The following is a 23,280-nucleotide window of genomic DNA, read 5'->3' on the forward strand; positions in this document are numbered from 1 at the left end:
AAGAGGGCAATTGCAGACCTGACACAGCAAGACCAAGACCCAGGCAGGCCACGCTGGACAGAGTGGGGGCCAGGCAGACAGGTGTCACCTTCTTGCTGAGCTGGTTCCTGCCTGTGCACCCACATTCTGGGTGTGGGGGTTCGGAATGAGCCACCCCAGTAGGTGGCACCTCAGTGATATCAACCGAACCCCTGCAGGCTCAAGAGAAACTTCTATCCCTCCCCTTATCTACGGCAGTGGCAATAGTCCCCAACATTTTTGGCACCAGGGACAGGAATCTAATGCCTGATAATCTGAGGTGGAACTGAGGTGGTGATACTAGTGCTAGGAAGCGGCTGCAAATAAAGACGCTTCTCTGGCTCGCCCGCCACTGTGTGTCCCAGTTTCTAAGAGGCCACAGACCAGTATTGGTCCATAGCCCAGGGGTTGGGAACCCTGGATCTAGAGGAATTTGAATTAGCAGCTGTGCCTATGATAAGAGATTATCAGAGATAATGTATTAAGTTTGGTTAATTTTTTTTTTTTAATGGTGATATTGGTTAACGAAATCCAATAAATTTCAGCTGTATAATTTAACAGGTTAATTTCTTTGTTAATCTGTCTCATGTCTATGTGATTATTAGGCCAGCTGAAAGAACTTCAAGAGTAGAGGGAAGTTTCTTCTTCACGGTAACTAGGAAGGGCACTGACCTCACAGGTGAAGGACCCAGGCTTCCTCCCAAGCGTCACTGTGAAACCAGCTCGGGTCACAGGACAGGTGGGGCTGCAGGAGGAGCTGTCTCTGAATTAGCTGTGCAGGGTACTGAGGTCTCGGGCCATGCGCCCAGACTGCCAGCTGGACAACCTCTCTCCCACCTGTGTACAGTCCACATGTCCCCTCAGCCTGCACCTTTCAGCCCGAGTAGAGGCTTTGGCTGGGCCCACGTCCCCAGACAGACTGTGGACTCCTTTCATGTACCTGGCAGGGTCTTTTATAGCAGTGAGTCCACTCTCCCCTAGTCAGGCTTGGCACAGCAGGCGGAGCACCCAGCCAACACTGGATGGAAGTAAGAGGCGCAGTCATCTGCCCCACAGTGAGCCAGTGCTCAGTGCCTCTGGGCATCTCGTGGTGAGTGTGAAGCCTTGGAAAATGGAGGTCACCTGCCCATGACCACCTAGGTGGGCCTGCCTTGAAAGATGGGCCTTTCTGCGGACACATCACTTGGGTGTCAAAATGACTGAGGTTTTCCTAGGGATCTAGGGACTGAGAGGGTGCTCCTCCTCCTGGGACCCCAACAGGAATTGACGGGGCCCAAATCCACCCAGATTGGTAGCCCAAGTTCTGTCTCTCAAATCCGGTAGCTGACTCCCAGTCATCCAGGGGTTTGACAATCACTCCTCAGGGACAGATCTGACAATGTGCCTTTAATTGCAGTTTTTCTAAAAGTATCTCCTTTCCCAATTGAAATAAAAAAGACAAGGCATGAAGACTGGCTCTACTCGCTGAATGGGGTGGCGAGCTTGGTGCTGGGGTCCGGGCCTTCCTCGTACCTCCCTGGGCAGTCCCAGCACCAGCTGATGGTGGGGTGGCTCTCTCTGCAGGACCTTCCCAGCCCTGACACCTTTGGATTCACAGGGCCTCTGTGTCCCTTCAGTGGGCAGCCGCCCAGGGTGCAGCCCTTCAGGTAGACATGATGCCGCTCTTCTCTCCCTTGACTTTGAGGAACTCAGCCATGCTGGAGAAATACTTCTGGTTGGCCTCAGCCACCTTCTTCTCAGCTGCTTGTGGGTTCACAATCTCCAGGCCCTAGGCAGCGGGGGAGACAACCTGGCTCCTGACAATGCCCCCGCCCACGTGAGCGGGCACAGCAACAGAGGCCTGGGGAGGGGAAGGGGCTCTCCTGACTCCAGTAGGCGAGCCAGTGTGTACCTGGAGCGGGGTGAAGGCCACACTGGAGGCGGTCCCCGAGGAGCGGTCTCGGATGGTGGACTTCCCGCCATATACCACACTCTGCTTCTGCAGGGTCCGCTGTGCGGGAGAGGGGAGATCCCGCTGAGACTGTGCTGTTCCACCCTGGTCCACTTCACCCCACCCACATGGGCCCGGCTGTACCTGCAGCGTCTTGGAGATCCTGGCTTTGGTGGCCTCGTTCACCTGTGTCTGCCGCACACGCCCACTGCCCGACTTGCCCAGGTGACCCAGGCTGAAGCCCAGATCCTCCTGGTAGGCGTCCTCCTCAATCTGGGGAGAGGAAGGTATCCTGGAGTTAGTCACCCTCCTTGATCAGCTACAAGTCCAGCTGTCCACCCACTCAGCCAGTCCTGCGGGCACCTGTTCAGGCACCTACTGGGCCCCAAGTGCAATGAGCCTTGCTGAGGTGCCACTGGAGGCCTGTGAGAAGTTGGATCCTGTTACTGTTCCCCAAGCTGACAGGTGAGAGGGGCCGTGTATGTGTGGTGTGTATGTATGTCTCTGTGTCTCTGTATGTGTGTGTGGTGTCAAGAACCAGAACAGGTTTCACCAATGAAATGGCACTTGAGCAGGTGCATGTGGGACCAGGAGGAAGATGTTGGGATAATGAAACTGGCAGGGGCGAGGCACATAGTGTGTCAGGCAGGGCATGGGGAGGGAGTTGGAGAGACGAGTTGGCAAGGCCTGTGGTACCTGGACAAGAGCCTGGGTTGACGAGGAGCTGCAGGGCGAGGGGGCCAGTGCTGAGGGTTGTGTAGGCCCCTTTGGGGCAGGGAGGGGAGACTGGAGCTGGGGGACCAGGGAGGAGGCTGGGGTGGTGCCCAGATCTTGATGGGGGCGGGTTGGGGCCATAGGACGGAGAAGGAGGAATATAGAAGGCAGCAGGTCAGAGGGGAAGGGACCCCAGGGTCCCATGGCGATAGTTGTTAGGGGCCCAACCTCTCCGAAGCTCATGCGGTTGGCCTGCTTCCGTATCTCTGTCAGCCCCAGCCGCTCTTTCATCTTACGGTACCTGGGGATGGGGGCACGCGGTAGTTAGCCCAGATGGCAGAGCCTCCTCCCTCTGACCCACCCCCACTGCTCAACCAGTCTCCCAGGGCCTCACCTGCGGCCACCTCGCTTCTTGCGCTGCCCATCAAGGGGTGCAGGCAACGGCTTCACCTGCTTCACGGGTGGCGGCTCTTGCCACTTGTCAAACTTGCGCTCAATCTCGTCCTTGAGTTCATAACCCACCTGGGAGGGGTACAGGGAAGTGCTGCAGCTGCTCCGGGGGTGGCCAGCTCCGGCCTCCCAGTCCTTCCGACCATTCACGGAGCCCACTCCGGGGCCCACCCTGTACCAGCAGCCCTGAGAACCTCACCACTGCTGGCTCTGGAGGTTAGGCTTCCCCATGACCCCTGCCCTCCAGGATCTGCTCTGAGTGCTGTGTGGAAAACTGTCTCTTGAACACTTGAGTCACAACAGCTTCTGTAATGCAGATGCCTGGCCACCCCACCTCCCGCCCGCGGTCTCCCAGGTCAGCAAGTGGGGGTACCGGGAGTTGGTCACCTCTACTCTGCTGTTCTTCACTGCACAAATCCCCTGGGGGCCCTTCTTCAGGAAAGACCCCATTGGCCCCCTCTCAGCATGTCCACTAACGCTGAGTCCCCAGGTACACAGACCCAGGTCTGCCTGGGCACCAGGGCCTGCATGCCCGCTCAGTGTCCACTCGCCAGCTCACTTCATTCAGATGTCCGTGAGCCCCTCATCTCCTCAGAAGAGCCCGCCGAGGCCAACTACCCTCATTGTCCAGTGCCCTTTACTTCCCTTCCTAGCATTTACTCAGCACCACTGGATGCACCAGGTTTACCTGCTACCATAAATTTAAGCTACTAAATTTGTAGTCATTTGTTAGAGCAGCACCATTGGGAAATGGATCCACCAGCAGAGGGCAAGCTGATTTTGGTAGGGGCCACGGACAGACATGCCCACCTCTGCCCTGTTAGGACAGGGCTCATGTGTGTTAGGTCCCGACACTGGCTTTCATGTGACAGACCACCGACCCACCCGGACAGATGCCTGCCCGTCCCTCACCTTCCCCTCCGTGCTCTCATGGAAACTGTCCACGCGGGCTGCCAGCGTGCACTTGGCAGCCACCAGCCGAGCCGCTTTCCGCCGGAGATCCTGGAAGAATGGAAAACAGAGTCAAGGTGACAAGTCGATGAGATTGCTGTTTTCAAAGCTCCAGCCACCTCCAGCTCAGTTTTGGCCTGGCAACATTTCACCCTTGTGCCACGTGTTACTGTAACATTGTAGGGTGTTAACAAATTAATAATGTGAGATGGTAACAAATTGTCATCCTCAACGTTTCCTTTTAACCTACTTTTAAAGAACTTACTATCTGCGTAGACAAACATACAAATGAAAAGTCCCAAATCAAATACCAAAAAAAAAAAATAAGGTTATGATTAAAATAGAAAACATGCATTGTATCACTAAAAATCACGTTAGGTGCCATGAAAGGAAGGTGGCCTGTGTTCTGGGAAACATCAAGGCGGTATGTGTAAAATCCATAGCCAAGACTGTCAATTAATAATCATAAAAATACTAAAATTACCAGAAGCTATGTATAGTGAAGGGGTAGCCTGGCCCTGAAGGGTTTGGCCTTGGCCAGAGAGTAAACTTGTGAGTAGGGCGGGGCGGGTCTCTGGGTTATGGGGTGTCAGTCAACCTGGAGGCGGAGCACAGCCACCCTATGTAACTGAGCCTCAATGACCACTCTGAACACCAAGGCCCGCTGGGCTCCCGGCTGGTGATTTCGCGTGTACTGTTGCACACTGAGGTCGGCACTCCTGGGCCTGGCCCCTCGCTTTTCTTGCACTGGCTGCCATTCTCCTGTCCTCTTACTGTGACGTGACCTCAAGTGGGTCAGCTCTAGTGAGTTCTGTGAGTCCATCTAGTGGGTCGCTGAACTGGAGGGTGGTCTTGGGGACCCTCGGACCCACAAGCTAATGCTTCTGTCGCTTATCAGACGTGAGGTCTAACCTAGGTGAGTCTTCATCACAGCTGGTGGTGGATTCCATTCTCCCCATGTTATGGATGGAGAGACAGGGGCACAGAGCTTACGCCTCCCACCCAAGGTCATCCAATTGGCAAGTTGCATAGTAGGAATCCTAACCACAGTGCATTGGCTCCAGCGTCCCTGTTCTCACACTCCCTGCAACCCTGTCCTCCAAGCTCCTGACCAGTCATCAACTGTCATTCATATGAAGCGCAGGGGGCTTGCTCAGGCTTTGCAGGCAGCGGGGCTCATTCACTCACCGGGGGCAGGGACTGCACGATGTCACTGTGGTAGATGTAGCCGGTGTGGGGCAGCACGGAGGTGGACGAGAAACCAGACAGTGTCTTGCGTTGGGCCCCCAGCAGCATGATGTTGCAGGCAGGCATCTTGGAGAGGTTGGTCAGGCCGCCGGCCACTCCTGTGGTGGGAGGGAGGGTGTAGGGGATGTCAGAAGAAGCAGAGGCGGTTGTCGGGGGTGGGGGGGGGCACACCGTGTGCTGTGTCTTTACACGAGTTTCTGGTTGGAGAGGATGGCCTAGCCAGAGAGGGCCTGTCTCATTTTAGAGGGGAATTCCGAGGAGGCTCAGAGAGGTCAAGTGATTCGCCTGAGGGTGCACAGCAAGCAAGTGGCCCAATAGGAACCTGTGGTTTCATGAGTCTGTGAAGCCACATAGCCCTGCCCTGGGGAGCATACCAACCCCAGAGCCTGGGTGTGCAGCTCTAGGGGTTCCCACGAGCTCGTCTGCAGGCGTGGGGAGGGGAGAGGGCACTGGGGAAATACTTCCACCTGGATGTGGTGTTTCCAAGGACTTGGAAAAGTGTCTCATCAAACAAATGCATCCTTAAAACAAGCCTCTAACAGGCGTGGTGACCAGTACAGAAGCAGAACCACCCCAGAGACATTCATCACAACACCCAGAACCTGCAGCTTTAGTGCCTTGAATGGCTAAAGGGACTGGGCAGACAGAGTGAAGGCCCTGGAGATGGGAAGAATCCCCAGGGGGTGTGGGTTCTACATAACCACAGGATCCTTAGAAGTGGAAGAAAAAGGTGGAGCCAGGGTCAGATTAGAGACCTTGAAGACGGACCGTGGTGGTGGTGGTGGGGGGGCATGAGCCAGGAGACGCAGGTGCCTCTGGAAGCTGGAAAGGCAGGGACACAGACCCTCCCCGGGCCCCCAGAGGAGCGCGGTCCTGCCCACACCTGGTCAGCCCAGCGAGGCCTGTGGTAGACCTGATCTCCAGAACCCTGAGGTGACAAATCGTGTTGTTTAAGCCACTTGGTTTGTTGTCATTTATTGCTGCTGCCATAAGAAACAACATACTGCTGGGGAAACTGGGGCAGGTAAAGTCTCCTAACCAAGGATGTGAGGTCGATGAAGGGAAAGCAAGATCCATGTTGAGTGTATCCTGCCTGCAACCACTGCTTCCTTCCACCCACGACTCTGCACATACATGCCCCCAAGGTGGCAGCTAGGGCCTCAACTGTGGCTCCCAAATGTCATATGTTGGCGTCCTCATCCCCCAGGACTTCAGAGTGGGACTGCATGTATCTGGAGATGGGGCCTTTATATGGGTGATTAAGGTGATCATAAGATGAGTCCTGGTCCAATGTGACTGGTGTCCTTATATGAGATTAGGACAGACACACACAAAGGGATAATCGCATGAAGATACAGGGTGGGGATGGCCATCTGCAAGACAAGGATAGAGGCCCCAGGACAAACCAGCCCTGGCGATGCCTCCAGGACGGGGAGATAATAAATCTTAGTTGTTGAGGCTGCCGCGTCTGTGACACTGTGTCAGTAGCCCGAGCCAACTCACACAGCTGCCTACCAAATTCCCCTCCAAGTGTTTCTCAGGGGGACGTGCCAGGAACCCGAGGGGGTGGGCGCTCTGGACAGCAGAGAGCTCCAGGGAAGGGACCCACCCTTCTGTCTTGACACACTGCCAGGACCAGCATCCCCATCTTGTGGAGAACACAGAGGCCCTCCTGCCTGGCCCCAGAGCTCACCCATGATCTTGGCGGCTGTGGACGCCCCGATGATGATGGAAAGGTTGGGTGCGATGAAGGACATGCGAGACTCCACATACTCATAGATACGGTGCTTAGAGGCATTCAGCTCCAGTGCCATGTCACAGGCCTCTTCCAGCCGCTCCAGCTCTTCTTCTGACAGCTGCTGCCTGCAAGGGAAGGTGGAAAGTGGCTGAGATGAACCCTGGCCCCCCTGGTTTCCCACCTGCCTGGTGTGGGACCCCGTCCTCCCAGCTGTGTGCACACATGTGTGTACATGTGTGCAGCTTCAGGACAATTACTCCTCGGCAGTGACAAGCTGGGGGCCCACTTGAACGGCTAGAGAGCTCAGTCACTGCCTGAGGCCAACACTAGCTCTTTGGTCTTTGACCTGTGGAAGCACCTTGGTCCACCCAGACAAGATTGCTGAGAGGGCAAGGCCACTCTTCTTTGCTAAGTTCTGTAACCTATCCTCAGGGCAGTGCCCAGCCCTCTGTCACATTTGTTCAATGAACAAGATGACAATCCTTGGGAGGTCTCCATCCCACAGGACTCTACTGGGGGTTTAAAGACGGTTCCTTCCCTCAGGCACAGCACAGAAAATGAGGTAGCCAAGACAAAGTCCCTGCCTTCACTTCTGATGATGGGCTCACCTCTGCTTCACCCCCCAAGACTACAAGCTCCTGCAGAGGGAGGCTGGCTCTTCACTGACAGGGGACCCCACAGTCCAGCTCAGTGCCTGGCTTGCAGGAGCCACCAGTTAACACATGAATAACTGAAATGAACTGTTCTCTGGAGACTGACACCTGTGCCACTGGGACCCCAAGATCATCATCTGTTGTTAGCTAGGGCTGAGGCTGGCCAGAGGGCCTTCTCCTCACTGGGTACGTACCCCTGGGTGGTGGAGGCGGTGACGCTGACAACCATGATGGTGGCATTGGTCAGGATCTGCTGCAGGTTCTCATTGTTCTTGCACTTGTCCAGGCTGTTACCCAGCTCCTGTGGGCGACAAGGCAGTGACGGGGAGGCACAGAGCCTTGGAAAGGCTCTAAACCTCTCTGCTCCTGCACCGACTCAGGTCCCTTGTGGGGATGCTGGGAAAGTCGGAGTCTGTATGTAGGGCGCTCCTGCTCTACCAGCTCTGAGAACAACACTGCCCAAGTGTCGTCACTGCCACCCTGTGCTGCCTGATCTAGACAGACCAGAGCAACTGGCCACAGGGAGGACCCACTGCCTGGTCAATGTGGAGCACATCTGATCCCACAGCTCCCTGTCTTGCCACTGTCCTCACCTTCTCTCGGACAAGCGGGAGCCTCCTCACTGGTGTCCTTCACTTGTATCTGACCCTCCCCGGGCTCAGAGGTCAGATGCGACCTGATCCTTCAACTTCACCTCCCCACTTGGAGCCTTGGCAATTATCGCTTCTTCCCCAGATCTCTGCCCAGCCACCCCTCTGCCAGTTTTCGGGTCTTTACTCAAACTGCACCTGCTCTGACCACAGCTTGGAAATTGCTGGCTGGGGTGGGGGCAGTGGGGCACCCCCAAGCTCCCCTCTCCAGGGAAGGAGAGGGAGGATGTCCTTTCCAGGCTCTATCTCTCCCACACTAGGCAGCTGGGACACAGGTCACCCCTCTCAGCATTTCCGGACCAAGGGACAGGGAGGCAGTTGGGGCCTCCAAGGTCACTCCCCCCAGTTCGCTCATCTGCTTCCTGTCCCCTCCCATCTCAGGCCACAGGTAGAGTTCGAGGAGCCTTTCCATTAGATGGGGTCCAAGAGCAGGCCCTGCCTCCCTTTCTCACGTGGGGTTGAAGAGCCTCAATTCCCCAAGCCCCACTCCCTCACTCACTTTGACTGTGCGGATGTAATCCAGAGCATTGGGGACCAGTGACTCCAGTTCAGGAAACCGCTTCGAGTATTTATCTCGGATAAACTTATGGATGATGTCTGAGGTAGACAGGGATGGGAGGTGTCTGATGAGGGGACAGACTCTGCTGGCTGTCCCCCACCTCCAGTTCCCCTTCTAAGCAAACCCGAACTTTAGCTGGTCAGGCAGACACCCAGCACAAAGGCCCATTTCCTGGCTCCCTCACGAGTTAGTTCTGGTCTATAAGTGACATGTGTGACTTCCAGGTCACCCCCTTAAAGAATTGTGCCCTCTTCTTCTCTCCCGTTTTGCTGGTGGGGATGTGGAGATGATGGCTGGAAGTAGGCAGTCACCTGGTGGCAGATCAACAAGATAGAAAGTCTGGCCACCAGAAGCTGCTACTCCAGGAGACCAGCCTGAACTGTTCGTGTGGAAGAGTGAAATACATGACTTTGTTCTTTAAGCCACTGTCGCAGCAGCTAAATCTGGATTCAGGCTAACAGAAGGGAATTGGGGGCAGGACCCTGGGAAAGGCCAGCAGGGAGGGTGGCTGGGGATGCTGCCTGTCCCTCACCCAGGGACACCAGGTAGGGTCACCTCTGCCTGCCCCTCCACACTCACTCAGCTCGTTCTCGATCTCCACAGTCAGGTTGTTGGCATCCACAATGACCCGGTACTCAGGGGCTGCTTCCACTGGTCCCATCACTGTGAGGATGGGAAACAGCCTGGTGGGTGTGTGTCCCAGCAGCCATACCTCCCGGCCCCTCAGCTGGGGAGACCGCAGATGTGGCTGGAGGGGAGCAAGAGGGGCTCAAAAGTCAACCAAGGGAGGGTGTGTGTGTCTGCGCACCTCCCGTCTCTCCCCCAGGCCAGTCTAGACTCGACCCCATTTCACCCTAGAACTAAACCCTCCTGGGGATCCCCTGGGGCTGACAGCTAAACTCTCCAGGCTGATATCTGAGGCCCTGCAAGGACAAGCACCATGCCTGTTTCCTGTGGATGCATCCCCAGTGCACAAAGCAGCACTCAAAGGACATCTGCAACACCTGCCAACTCGCCATCACTGATTCTGAGGTCTGGCCTCTCTCCTCCCAGCTCATCTCATCAGACTCCAGCCATAGGGATTGATTACAGGGCCCTGACTCTTGGGCTACTTCATTCCTCTGGGCTAGCATACATGCTGTTCCCTCTCCTGGTACATCCCTGCCCCACACCTGCTTCTGGAGAACTCTCCCCAGGCTCTAATAGCAGTAATAACATTAGTGTCAAGACCAGCAGTTGCAGCGGCTGACATCGTTCTAACTTAATTGATCCACACCACCCAGGAAGGTAGCTGTTAAATTAAGAAATGGAGAGGCACAGCCTGATGTCACATAGCCAGCAGATGACAGGCCTCACATCTGACTCCAGAGCCTGTGCCCTCAAACACCTCTTTGTCCTTAAGACTCAGTAAGCACCCAAGAAGCCTCCCTTCGCCCCTCAGAGGCTGAGTGTCTCCTCTGCTCTGGCAGCGCTCCTGCCACATCTGTTAGACATGATCGCTGCCTGCCTTTGAGACGTTTTATGTCTGCCTCCCACCAGACAACAGTGTGATGGGGTCTGACTTTATCCTTGAGCCTGGCCCGACATCAGAAACGGCACCTTCATGGCTCCCCATGGCTCTCTGGATCAAGAAGCTCTCAGCCTGGCATTTGAAACCCCACAGGGATCTGGCAGCTTCTTCAGCCTCCCCTGTCCCTCTGCCACGTCCGAGGCTCTGCACACGTCCCCCACTATTGGCCTGGCATGCACATTCATGCTTCAAGGTCCAATCCAGGTACTAGTTCTGACCCCTAGGACAGGGCCACCTGCCCCTCCTGCAGCTCCAGAGTATCCCCATTGCGGTCTCTCACAGCAGGCACAACCTGCCAATAGCTGTCAGGCACCTGCCTGTCTGCTCACCCCAAGGGCCTCAGGAAAACCTCACAGAAAGGAAGGGCATAGTGAGTCTCCCTTAGACTCTGCTCTGACTACACCTCCCCAGTGCCCAACAACCTCCTGTGGCTTCCCGCTGCCACCAAATTCCATGAAGGCCCTCGACAAGAAGACGGGGGTATACAGGTCAGCCTCTGTGAGCAGGTCTGAGAGTTGAGAGATACCCCATGCTCCCCAAAGTTGGGAATGATGCTTTAATGACCATGTACGTTTATGGTTACTCCCCATTTACCAAATGGCACCACCTTCTAGTCACAGGAGCAACAACTCTCCTTCTAAGATAAACTTAAGGGAAAAGTACGTTAATTTAAAGAAAACATGAGATAAATAAAACAAGTGGTTTATAGATGAGGCGAAGCCCCTGTAACTAGTCATGTGACCCACTTAAGTTTGGGAACCCTAGAGAGGAGGCCCAGGCGCATGCTCAGCAGAGTGAGAACAAAGGCCTGTTGGCTGTATGATGCAGGATCTTTGTAGGGGAGAAGAGGACTAGATTGGGATGGAAGAGAAAAAGAGAGCTCTGGAAAAGGCTGAGACAGAGGTGGACCCAAGTTTTAAAGCCAGAAGCAGCAAAAGGGAGCCCAGTTGGGTGAGTCAGGGTGAGTGGGGAAAGGCACCTTCTGAGGCCTTAGCTTGCTTGCTGATGTACTCCTCAATCTTCATCATGATTTCAGCAAACTGTCGGGCAGAAGAGGAGAGTCACAATCCAGGACTGTGCGAGGAGACCCACTATCCTGCCCATTCCTCCTGGGAGCTTTCATTCACTGCTCACTCACCATCTTGCTGTCCCACAACTTGGCGATGCTCTTGACTGAGTCTCCGGAAAGATCCAGCTGTGTTTCCTCCTGCACGTCCTCTATGGCCGGCTCTTCTTCTTCCTCCCCATAGCTTCCTCCCTCCTCCTCTTCTGCTGCCTCCTCGAGATCAGCCAGAAGCTCGTCTGCCAGAGACATCCCGAGGCCTGTGGGGACAGCAGGGTCCCCTCATCACCGAGAGGCCCCCCGCCCCAAAAGCCCTGGTCTTTCCTCCTCAACCCCACTAGCATGCAGTCCCCACAAGGACAGCTGTTTTCATTTGTATTGTTCTCTGTGCCTGGCACGTAGTAGGTGCTCAATACCCACTGCACTAACCTACGAACAAACCTCCCGGAACCCAGATGACCGCCGGCTGTAACTCACACCACTTATCCTCTCATACTCACTTCACTGGACAAGACAGAGCACACCCCACACGCCACCACCTCATCAAGGATTAAAATACACAACTCTCCTTGATTAAATGCAACTTCTCATTTTTTTCTATAAGAGCCTCTCTCACTTCCAATTCTTGGCCCCAAATGGGTGACAGAGTTCCTATATACTGGTCTCCTCAGCAACCAGGGCCTCATATTCTCTCCCTGCTCTGCCCAATCTATCCCAGCTGCTATACCAACGTCAGTATTTTCTGAGACTCCCAAGAAGAGAGAAAAATCGGGAAGTGCTACTTACTCTACATAAGCAGTCCCGAACCTTTTTGGGGCCAGAGACTGATGCTCCTATGAGAATCTAATGCCTGATAATCTGAGGTGGAGCTGAGGTGGTGATGCTAGTGCTGGGGAGCGGCTGCAAATACAGATGAAGCTGAGCTTGCTTGCCCGCTGCTCACCTGCTGTGCAGCCTGGTTCCTAACAGGCCACAGACCAGTACTGGTCTGCGGCCCGGGGATTGGGAGCTCCTGCTCTACATGGTACGATCCCCACCAGTCTGTTCTCCCATGGCATTTTTTTTTTTTTAAACAAGCAACCTTTCCTTATCTCTGTCCTTTTCTTCTCTCCATAAATCAAACCCCTTTCCTTAGTCCCTCCCCTTCTGCACTGCCCAACTAAAGTATAAAAACAGAGACTGCAAACTTCAATGTCAAAGGCTGAGTGAGTGACTTGAGTGAAGCAGGCTAGGGCTTGGGCAGTAGGAAAGAGTGGAGCCTGGGGAATCAGAGAACTCATGCCCCATCTATAGGTGAGCTGCTTGACTTCAGACACGCTTTGCCAGTGGGAATGGGGGCTCCATGTTGCCAGGTTTTCTAGAATTTTTTCAAAAGAAGTAAGAAATTCAGTATCTTTTTGTGGAATCTCTCAGTTTGAAGTTTCTTTTTACTACTTAAATGTATAATTTAAATCAAAAACAAACAAAAAACCACCATGGCACAGGCCAAACCAAACAAATTACAAGATGGGTTTGGCCCTTGAGTTGCCAGTTTGAGACCCCTGAATGTCCAGCTGTCTCTATTGTGAGGTCAGTCTCCCCTCATATCCTCCTCTCTTCCTAAGACATAATGTCTCCTTTATACTCACTTCTCCTAAACAGACACAGCTTTTCCTTGTAAATGCCCCTGTATAACCTCACATAAGCTTTTCTCCAAAACTCCCCTCGCTCACCTCCTCTAAGAAAAACTTTTCTTTATAGAACTAAACTCTCTCCCTGTATATGACTCGTGTTTCTTCATATTCTCTTTTCTCCCATAAACTGTAAGCATATCTAAGACCACATTTGTCTGTTCACTGCTATATCCCCACTGTCCAGCAGAATGTCCAGCACACAGTAGGCATTCAAGAAATATTTCGTAAATGAACAATTTAATTTAATCCTTATATCCACTGCATTATGCTCTCCTTTCTCCAGGTCTGAATATATCCATTTCTCATCCTCCTTCATCCCTCTGGCAGGGGCATAAACATTATTTTTCTGACCTGATCCCGCTGTTATACATCTATGAGCCCCTTAGTTGGCCTCAACACTTAAGGGTCTCTAAATTTCTAACAAATTGTTGAATGCCCATCTTCCTCATTGAGCCAAAATTTCTGTAAGAGGGACTGCGCCCGTTTTGTTTACTGCTCAATAGCCCCACGCAACACCTGGTACAGAGGAGGTACAACGACCTCGCTTCATTCCAGCCAACCTCTGCCACTATCCCTCTTGCCTACGAGTTCTCCTCACATTTCCCGAGCTTACCAACTTCTTCCCCTCACTTCTTACTGGCCCAGCCCCTCCTCAGCTTTCAGTTCTCATCTTATATTCAAGTTCCCTGGCCCACGCACCCCACTCTTGGTGACATACCCCGTCCGCTCTGTGGGTACCCTATGGCGCTTCACACACTTGTTATTTAATTAGTTAAGGCTGCCCAAGCAAAGCGTTCTAAGAAGGCGGGAAACATTTTTGCTTTTGCCATATCCCCAGAGCGCTAACACTGTACGAACATATGTGACCTTTGGGTCATAAATCTAGTAATGTCCGCCTCACACACGTCCATCCCCTAGGCATAGGAATCCAGTCCCCCCAACCCGCCGCGCTCCTCTCGTCTCCATCTCACTCACCGCTTCCCTTCTGCACAACGGTTTCTAGGAAATCAATTTCCAACAGAGGGCGACGCTCACTGATGACGTCGCACCCTTGTGCCGCTGCGAAGGCAAAGCTACGCTCTGATTGGTCCCCGCCCCAGGTCCTTCCGAACCGTGTTTAGAACAACAACTTTATTAGCACCCGCCCCGGGAGGAGAAGGGGTGAACAAGGGCGGGGAGAGGGGGCTCCACTGGCCCACGGGCGCCGCCGAGGACTAAGCCTGCGAAACGGCAACTCGCCGTAGTCGAACGACAGGATATCGACACAAGAATAAAGACGAGGGCAACTCAGACGACTGGTGGCGACGTTAGACTTTCAGCTGGTCTGGGGCGTGGGGGAGGCGGAGGCGAGGTCGGAGATAAGGAACTACAATCCCAGGAGGCGTAGCGGCGGAGTCCCGGATGCTTGGTCGTGAAGCCTGATGGGACGGGTAGTTTCGCAAACGACTTAACCTATAGGTTTGCGAGTAAGTTTCGAGGCCAGGGCTTCGGGAGCCGGAGAGAGATGGAACTGGAGCAGAGAGAGGGGTAAGAGGTTTGGGGGAAGATTATCAATCCCAAAAGACATTGCGGCTGCATAACATGCAACCGTCCGCGCTTTACCCTGGGGGCTGATGGGGATTGTAGTTCATGCAACTGCTTTGACTTAGAACTGTTTTAGGGACTGGGGTCTGTACTCGAGCATCCTCGGGGAAGAGGCGGGGGTCCAGAGGTTCGAGGCTTGGACTCCTGGGTCTCAGTGAGAAGTTGGGGCCTTGAACTTACCTGGATCCTCCGGAAGGGTCTGGGGGCCTGGACCCCTGTGTCTGAGGAAGGAGGGCCTGGGGGCCAGGCGTTCAAGGTTCCTGAGCACCCTGACCCTACAGGACCATGGCAGCCGTGGGCTTTGAAGAGTTCTCAGCGCCGCCAGGCTCGGAGCTGGCGCTGCCTCCGCTGTTCGGTGGTCACATCCTGGAGAGCGAGCTTGAGACAGAAGTGGAGTTCGTGTCTGGGGGTCTGGGAGGCTCGGGGCTCCGAGAGCGAGATGAAGAGGAAGAGGCAGCTCGGGGCCGGCGGCGGCGCCAGCGGGAACTAAATCGCAGGAAGTACCAGGCGCTAGGTCGGCGCTGCCGGGAGATCGAGCAGGTAGGTGAGTGCGGATTCCCGTTTCGGAGTCCTCTAGCCTAAATTACCTCCCCCTCCCAGTTTCTGCCTGTCCACATGCCCAGCGTTTTTTTGCCTCGCTGAATGCATCATTCATTCATTATTCATTGATTCCGTACCTGTTATGAGACAGGCACTGTGCGAGGCAGAGCTGTGTTCTCTAGGAACTTCCCTGCCCGCCCAGATCAGCTCGCTGATGCCTCCCAGGCTCCTGTCCTGCTCCCCACCCAGCACAAGTCAGAGCTCACGTTCTTCAGGTCTCCTGACATCAGTCACTTCTCTCTCCTGTCCATTTTGCTTCTTGTATCTCCCGGGATCCTTCTCCTGTCCATCCTCATGGCCTCTGCCCCAGACTCAGGTTCCCTTGGCTGAATCACTGGACTAGCCTCTTTGATGAGCAGTAGGTAGGGCAGAAATCTTCAAAGGCCACAAACGCCAGCACGTGAAATTTGGATTTCTTTTGCAGTGAGAGGGAACTAATGAAAGGTTTCAAACAAAAGGGACCAAGGCCAGATCTGTATGTTTGGAAGACTCTGAACTTGGTTGTATTCATTTGCTAGGGCTGCTGTAAGCAAGCACCACAAACCGAGTGGCTAAGTAACAGATGTGTACTGCCAACCAGAGGCTGGAAGTCCGAGGCCGGATGACCACAGGGTTGGGCCTTCTGAGGGCGCAGGGGCGGGGAATCTGCTGCGTGCCTCTCTCCCAGTTTCTGGCGGTTTGCAGGCGGTCTTTGGTGTTCTGTGTCTCTCATTTCCTTTTATAAGGATTCGTGTCATTGGATTAGTGTCCACTAATGACCTCATTTAACTCGTTCACCTCTGTGAAGACCCTGTATCTGAATAAGGTCACATTCTGAGGTCCTGGGAGTTAGGACTCCAACACACCTCTTTTGGGGGACAGCATTCAATGCATCACAATGGTCTTGGGGGTTCTGGAAGGGGAATACTGGTGGTCCAGGTAGGAGAGAATGCAGCCTGAGCTGAGGCAGGAGTCAAGGAGATGGAGAGGAGGGGTGAGTTAGAGACTGAGGAAGTGATGTCTGTCTGAGCAGTCAGGCTGACAGAAGGGAAAGTGCATGCAGACTCTAGGCAGCACAGGGCTTACTCAGGACGAGAGGAGCATGATTGGATAGTGAATGTTGGCGAGGCCTGGGGGTAATGGCCTTAATGCTAGGCTGTGGGAATTGGGAGCCATGGAGGTGTGTGGAGCAGGGCTGGCTCCAGGTATTCTAGTCCTGAGCCTCCATGCACCCTGTGGCCAGCAATTCAAGTCTTCCGTCCTCCAGATGTGCCCTGCAGGAATAGGGACATCCACCAGGATGTCCATGGCAGTGCTACTTGTAACTTAGTTTTATGCATATGTGTATGTGTGTGGGTATGGATGGATGTAAAATAGATGACGTGGAGGTCATTCAGATCTAATACTATTTAAGCCAGACACTAGCTTCTTTTCACCAGATGGTCTTGCCTCCAGCCCTCCATCAGCTACCCCATCCCTCCGACCACTCCGCTTTTCTCTCCTCACCCTTCTCCTCTCTGCTCCCCTTTTCATCCCGTGTCTTGACTTCTCATGTGAATCCTTCTCTCCACCCACATTAAGAGTATTTCATACCTGGCACTCTGTGTTCATGGGGTTTTTAGTGCAAAGGTGGTGCCATTAGGTGACTGCTCACCTATGGGCACTGAGTGCCAGGCCTGCTGAGGGGTTGCCCTGCTTAGACAGGACATCTCTTCCAGCCTTGCCTCTCCACCTATTGGACAGGTAGATGCGGGGCCCAAGGGGGCTCACTCAATCATTTGCTCAAAGGAGCTGGCTGGCATCTGAGCCTGTGCTCTTAGCCCACCTCCCCCAGGAAGAGCTTCTGTTAACTGTTCTAATCTTAGACATGCAGACACCAAGGCTCAGAGAGATTAAGTAATTTGCCCAAGCTCACATAGCTGAGCAGCAGCAGAGTCCAGATTTGAACCCAGGCCCACTCTTGCCACTGTATTCTATTTGGTTTCGTCACATCCCTCTCCCTCCGTGTCTAGGCTAGGGCCTCGGAAACTGTGCAGTGGCTGTTCTCTGAGCCTGGAATCCTTCCTGGCCCATGACTTATTTGTCTCCTTGTCATCATTTGGGTCTTGGCTCACTCTTCTTCTCTGACGCCCTCACTAGCGCCTCCTTCCTTAGTGTCCAGCACACGAATCTGCTATCTTGGTATCTTCCAACACTACCACTATGTGAAGTCATTCGTTCTGCAAATATCTACAGAGGACCCACTCCACCAGGCTCTGCCAGAAGCTCTATGGACACAGGCACAAATCCTCATCCTTTGGCACTTGTGTTCTGGTGTGTGAGTGGGCACACTCAGTACCAGGATGGGATGTATGGTGATGGTGAAGGTCGTGAGGAAAATGGAGCTGAGGAGGGTGGATGGCAGGCGGGATTCTGGCGTGGGAGTTTCAATTTAGTGGGTGGTCTGGGGGCGACAAACAGGGTCCAGCTGGCCTGTGCTCTCCCACCCCCTGCAGGTGAATGAACGAGTCCTAAACAGGCTGCACCAGGTACAGAGGATAACGCGGAGACTCCAGCAGGAGCGGAGGTAACCCCTTGCACGCCCGCGTGCCTCTCTCCATTTCTCCACCACCTTCCCCATCTGGGGCCAGAAGGAAGCCAGGTTGGAGAGGGTGGGGCGGTGGGTGTGGTGTGGTGGTGAGGGCCCTGAGGCCAGCAGGGAGGTGTGCTCCCTTTGAGTGGAGTGCAGCAAATGGAGCACAAGCCTTGACAAGGCTTAATTTCAATCAGTGTTTCACTGTGCGACTCTGAGCAAGCAACACCACTTCTCTGTTTCCTGTCAACTGAGGGTAACACCAAATTCACACCAATGCCACAAGGTTGCAGAGGGGCAAAAGAGAGTGCACAGTGGGTGAGCTCAGCTCAGAGCCTCCCACCTCCGGTAACACAAAGCGGGGTGGGGAGCTCTGGGGCTGAAGGGCTGAAGGGCTCCACAGTGAGGCACTTAGTCAAATTGTAGGGACAGAAAGGAGGATGGTGGATGCTGGGGGAGGAGAGTGGGGAGCTGTTTACTAGGGACAGAAGTTCACTTTGGAAAAATTAAGAAAGTTCAGGAGATGGTGGTGATGGTTGCACGACGACGGGAACATACTTAATTCCACTGCACTGTACATTTAAAAATGGTTAAGTCAGTAAATATTATGTATCCCTTCTCACCATTAAAAAAAAAGATTTTTTCAAAAGCAAAAAAAATGAAGAAAATGAAATGTAAGACTGGCCAAGTCGCTCCTCTGCTCAAAACCGTACTGGGGTCCCATGTGACTCAGTTAATATCTTACGATAGCTAGCCAGGCCCCATATCACATGGCCCATCACACCAGCCTCATCGTCCACCAGACACACGCCCACCTCAGGGCCTTTGCATTTGCTTTTCCTTCCGCCGCCCCCACCGTCCTTTTTAAGTTCCAATCAGGTACCATCCATCCTCTTTCCAACCTGTTGTGATTTGCTGGCTCCCAGGTAGCATTCAATTGATTGGAACTTAAAAAAAAGAAACCAAAAAGCTTGTGGAAGCAAAGAGAGAAAAGGCGGCTGGAGAAGATACAAAGTCACGGCAGTGTTCTGCACAGCTCACGTGTAGTTACCAATTAAAGTGACTTGCATTTGAACCTGTACTACACGGATGTCCCACTGAGAGCTTCAGGGACCACATCCACTGGTTTGTAGTGTCACTCTCAGGCAGCCTGCCCCGTTGGGTTGTCATTTCCTATTGACAGAACATGAAACTGAGGTGCAGAGGTGACCTTGTCTTGGCCAGAGTTCCACTGGCTGGTCAGGTCCTTGGCACCAGGTCTCTCAGACCCCAGAGCTCAGCCTTCTGGGTTGAGGACACTTTGGCTTCAGAGGGAGTCAGAACTGGGCTGTCAGGTACCCTTTCCCCAACCCCCAGAGGATATAGGTGTCCCCTGGTGGCTTCTCCCTGGGCTTAGGTTCCTCATGAGAGTGCTGGACTCCTACGGCGATGACTACCGCACCAGCCAGTTCACCATTGTACTGGAGGTGAGTGTGGGCTCCTGGGGTCTGGGGGGGCTGAGGGAGCCGGGAGTCCAGGATGCAGCCTTTACCTGCGTCCTGTCTCCCTGCCAGGATGAGGGCAGCCAGGGCACAGATGCCCCTACCCCAGGCAATGCCGAGAATGAGCCTCCAGAGAAAGAAGGGCTATCCCCACCCAGAAGGACACCGGCACCCCCAGAACCCAGCAGCCCAGCCCCTGGCGAGGGGCCTAGTGGGCGGAAGAGGCGGCGAGCGCCCCGGGAAGGACGGAGAGGAGTCACGCTGACTCCAGAACTGGCCCCTGTGCAGGTGGGAAGCTGGCTTTGCAGGGGGCCAGGCTGGGAAAGCTGGAGAAAGGAGGTGACACAGGAAGGGTTGGAGAGGGTCAGGGTGGGGCAGGGAAGGAGGAGTTGGAAAAAGCCAGGAAGGCTTGGGTGGAAAGGAAGGAGGAAGATGCGGAGAGGTGGCTATGGGGAAAGAGGAAGGAAGGGAGAGGTTGGTGAGGCCGGGGGAAACTGGAGACTACATGGCCCTGGGAACACTGGGACCCTCCGAGGCACACCCAGGAGGCGGTCTGGCCTGAAGAGCAAGAATGTGGGACCTGAGGGCCTCGTCTAGATCCCAGGGCCACTCACAGCTTGCTCTTCTCTTCCTAGATTAAGGTCGAGGAAGACTTTGGCTTCGAAACAGATGAGGCCCTGGACTCGAGTTGGGTTTCTCGGGGGCCAGACAAACTGCTGCCCTACCCGACCCTAGCCAGTCCCCTTTGATTGACACCCCCCCAATAAACTGGACTTACACCGCCTCTGGCCACTGGGTCTGCTGTTTCCACCTTTCATCACACACACACTCAAATTCAGGAGTCTGTGTTCACATTTTTATTGGGGGCCCTAGGGGTGGGGCCTCCTCCATCAGTGGAGGGGCTCACAGTTTCTTCAGCCACTCCAGGCTTGGGCCCTGGGGGTCTTGGGGGTGGCTGGGCACGTCAGGCATGTTCCCATCATCTCGGACGGGCACTGTGGGACAAAAGGGGGGGCCACTGAGACCAGTGATCTCCAGGGACCCGCAGAGAGGGCCTGGTCTGTCAGTTTACATTCAAAGGGAAGTGGGACCCCAGCGGGGAGAGAAGACAGGACAGTGAGAGCCAGAGAATCAGACAGACAACCAGGGACATACAGAGATCCAGAGACTTGGGAAACCAGAGAGAGAGAGGGTGACACAGAAAGGAGACAGAGAAAGATACAACAGGTAAGGAACAGAGGTTGGAAACCTGGAGGTCGAGAACCAGAAAGACAAAAATCCAGAAAGCAACAGAGGTGGGAATCCAGAGGGAGAGAAATCTGGAACCACAAGACAAAAAGTACAAAAATGGACAGGAAGTGAATTTTACGGCATGTGAATTATATGACACAAAAAAAGAAAAAGTCCAGCCAGCCCTGCAGTATCTCAGCTCCCTACTGAGGAAAGACCAGCCTTCTATTCCTACCTAAAATGGGGAGGTGCCTGCAGCCCCTGCCTTGGCCACTCACCTGGGTAGTTGTAGGGTGTGACCTGGTTGATCATGGTGGCGTACTTGGTGTACGGGCTTATAGAGGGCAGAATTATAGCTGTGGAGAGACAGAGGGGTGAGGCCTAGAGAAGTTGGCTATGGGAGGGGAAGGATGGGAAGGGGCTGAAGCTGAACTTTAGCAAAGGGGGGGAGTCAAGTGCATGGGGGGCAGGAGGTACAGCACCTCCAGGAGGCCCCTTGGCACTAGGATCCCCATTCCTCAAAAGGTTTTACCACTTTTTGGAGGTGGGGCTGGGAGCCAAGCACTTTCAAATAGGTGAAACCGAGAGAGCACATAGGAGGGAAGTAGGGGTGGTCATAGGATGAGTACATCTGAGGGTAGAGGTGCTCATGGAGCACACTAGGTGGGGAGCGAGTCTTGGGAATGTTTGAGGATTCATGAAATGTTATAAACTGAGGGGGAGGGGTTATAGAAGGAACCATCTCCAAGAAACCACAGTCCATTTAGGGTGGAAGCCTGGAGTCTGGGGAGTGCGGTAGGACATATAAAGGAATGTTCTAAGCTGGCACTGATAGAAATATGAGCTACACATGTAATTTTACGTTTTCTTATAGCCGCCTTACAGTTAAAACATACAAATTAATTTAAAAACTATATTTAATCTGGTACATCCCAAACATCATTTCAGTATAGCAACAGTCTCTTCAATCCGACAGCGTGTACTTTACACGAGCGTAGCATGTGCCACTTCGATTCATTATGGACCCCTTTCTAAGTGCTTGGTGCCCACTGTGGCCCATGGCTGCTGTATGGGACAACTGTGCTCTAAGAACCTTGCCCAGTGCGTGGTCTGCAGACCAGCGACATTGACAAGACCTGGGAACTTGGCCCCACCCCAGCCCTACTGAGTAAGTGCCTGCATTTTAACAAGCACTATCTCCACCCCCCAAGTGGCCCCAGTGCACATTCAAGTATGAGTAACCCTGTTCTAGAACAAAGGTTCAAGAGAGCAGTACAGTTAGAATCACTGGGACATTTTCACAAGGTACTGAATTCCTCAACCCCACGCCTACCGCACCCAGCTCAACTCTGTCGGAGCGTGATGGTGAAAGGGGGTAGGAATCGGACATTATTGTTATTATTGTTACTTTAGGGCTCAGGTGCTTTTAATGCACAGCCAGGGTTCAGAATCTTTTCTTGGGGGATTATGGACCTCTTCGGTGGGTGTGTATGGGGTGGGGGTGGTGAAAGGGTCATAATATTAGGGAGGCAGTAGGCAAGGGGACGTCGTGAGGGTGCTGACACACTGGTGGGGTCACAGAACGGTGAAGACAAAGAGAGGACCTTGGAGTACAAGGCGGAACGCTAGTGGGGGGCGATGGGACCTTTGGGGCGGGTGGGGGAGGTAAAGATGGGACGCCGGTTGGAGTGATGCACGTTCGCGCTCACGCACCGAGGCCCCCGATGGTGAACGACGCAACCAGCACCGGCTCCTTGGCCCAGGCATTCCTGAAGAAGGCGGCGAGTCCTGGAGGGATGGGCGGGAAAGGTCACCCCTGCAGGGGGTGCTCCCGGTGACCTCTAACCTCCCGCCACCCCTGCCCTGGAGGAACCCTTTTGTGACCCCACCGCCTCCACGGAGACTCCTCAGCGCCCTACCGCCGCCCCGCCCGGGGTTCGCCTGCTCCTTGCGCGCCGACGGTACCCACACTTACTCCCGGCCATCTTGGTCGAGGCGGTGGCAAGGACGCGGAACACTCTGGGTATTGTGGTCCTGTCCCGAGGCGCCGCTAAGTTTGCGTCTGCGCACTGGCTCCGAGCAGCTGTCCGGGGCGGAGGCGAGAACGAGAAGCACTCTGGGAGTTGTGGTCCCGGCTAGTGAGTCTCCGCAGAGTCTGCGCGTGCGCACTGGCATAGGGCAGGCGTCCGTGACCGGTGTTGGAGTAAAGGTGACAGGCATCCCAGGTTTAAGTGCAAGCCTGTTTGGGTACACCTGCTTCCGCTCTCCTGTCTCTCAGCCTGGAAGTCGCTCCGGAGGAGTAACTCCCAGTCCTGCAGCAACCCACTTAAGATGGAATGCAATCGTCCTCGTTTCATGGTTTACTTAGGAGAGCCCATTTTATAGATGGAGAAACGGAGGCTGGGAGAGGACGAATGACTGACTGATCATTTGAGGTTGCAACTCAAAATCAGCTCGTCTTGGAAGCCCTAATCCTCACCGCAAAAGGGCTAGGGACCTTATGTGAACTGTCGCAGTGCTCTATGGAAGCTCCATTATAGTACACATTATTGTTATTATTTTTTTTTTAAACGGACCTGGTCCAGATCTGCCCTTCCATCAGACGGGAGCTGCTTGA

At 54.1% G+C, this 23,280-nt stretch overlaps 3 protein-coding genes across 4 annotated transcripts; 1 reads left to right on the forward strand and 2 right to left on the reverse strand.

Annotated features, from left to right (window-relative positions):
* Positions 1 to 1,385: 1,385 nt before the first annotated feature.
* Positions 1,386 to 14,324, reverse strand: PRPF31 (pre-mRNA processing factor 31). 2 transcript variants are annotated; one of them, XM_039879871.1, is made up of 14 exons: positions 14,193 to 14,324; positions 11,620 to 11,804; positions 11,461 to 11,521; positions 9,491 to 9,574; positions 8,852 to 8,949; positions 7,897 to 8,003; positions 7,005 to 7,174; positions 5,252 to 5,409; positions 4,025 to 4,114; positions 3,057 to 3,184; positions 2,891 to 2,963; positions 2,093 to 2,221; positions 1,910 to 2,008; positions 1,386 to 1,786 (listed from the first exon to the last, which is right to left on the reverse strand). In XM_039879871.1, exons 2-14 carry the CDS (start codon positions 11,794 to 11,796, stop codon positions 1,661 to 1,663), a joined length of 1,500 nt encoding a protein of 499 aa, XP_039735805.1. In that variant the 5' UTR covers positions 11,797 to 11,804; positions 14,193 to 14,324; the 3' UTR covers positions 1,386 to 1,660. The 2 variants fall into 2 exon arrangements, with proteins under 2 accessions (XP_039735805.1, XP_039735806.1); XM_039879872.1 differs by lacking the exon at positions 14,193 to 14,324 and adding an exon at positions 12,331 to 12,452.
* A 242-nt stretch (positions 14,325 to 14,566) lies between these two features.
* TFPT (TCF3 fusion partner) lies at positions 14,567 to 20,213 on the forward strand. The gene is made up of 6 exons (XM_039879884.1): positions 14,567 to 14,744; positions 15,083 to 15,341; positions 17,876 to 17,946; positions 19,349 to 19,418; positions 19,506 to 19,721; positions 20,069 to 20,213. Exons 1-6 carry the CDS (start codon positions 14,722 to 14,724, stop codon positions 20,180 to 20,182), a joined length of 753 nt encoding a protein of 250 aa, XP_039735818.1. The 5' UTR covers positions 14,567 to 14,721; the 3' UTR covers positions 20,183 to 20,213.
* A 54-nt stretch (positions 20,214 to 20,267) lies between these two features.
* Positions 20,268 to 22,766, reverse strand: NDUFA3 (NADH:ubiquinone oxidoreductase subunit A3). Its single transcript, XM_039879891.1, has 4 exons — positions 22,639 to 22,766; positions 22,377 to 22,451; positions 20,942 to 21,019; positions 20,268 to 20,428 (listed from the first exon to the last, which is right to left on the reverse strand). The coding sequence occupies exons 1-4, from the start codon at positions 22,646 to 22,648 to the stop codon at positions 20,337 to 20,339; spliced, it is 255 nt and encodes an 84-aa protein (XP_039735825.1). The 5' UTR covers positions 22,649 to 22,766; the 3' UTR covers positions 20,268 to 20,336.
* Between the last annotated feature and the right edge of the window lie 514 nt (positions 22,767 to 23,280).

This window comes from Pteropus medius, unplaced genomic scaffold, assembly GCF_902729225.1.
Source record: "Pteropus medius unplaced genomic scaffold, Ma_sr-lr_union100, whole genome shotgun sequence".
Classification (NCBI taxonomy): domain Eukaryota; kingdom Metazoa; phylum Chordata; class Mammalia; order Chiroptera; family Pteropodidae; genus Pteropus; species Pteropus medius.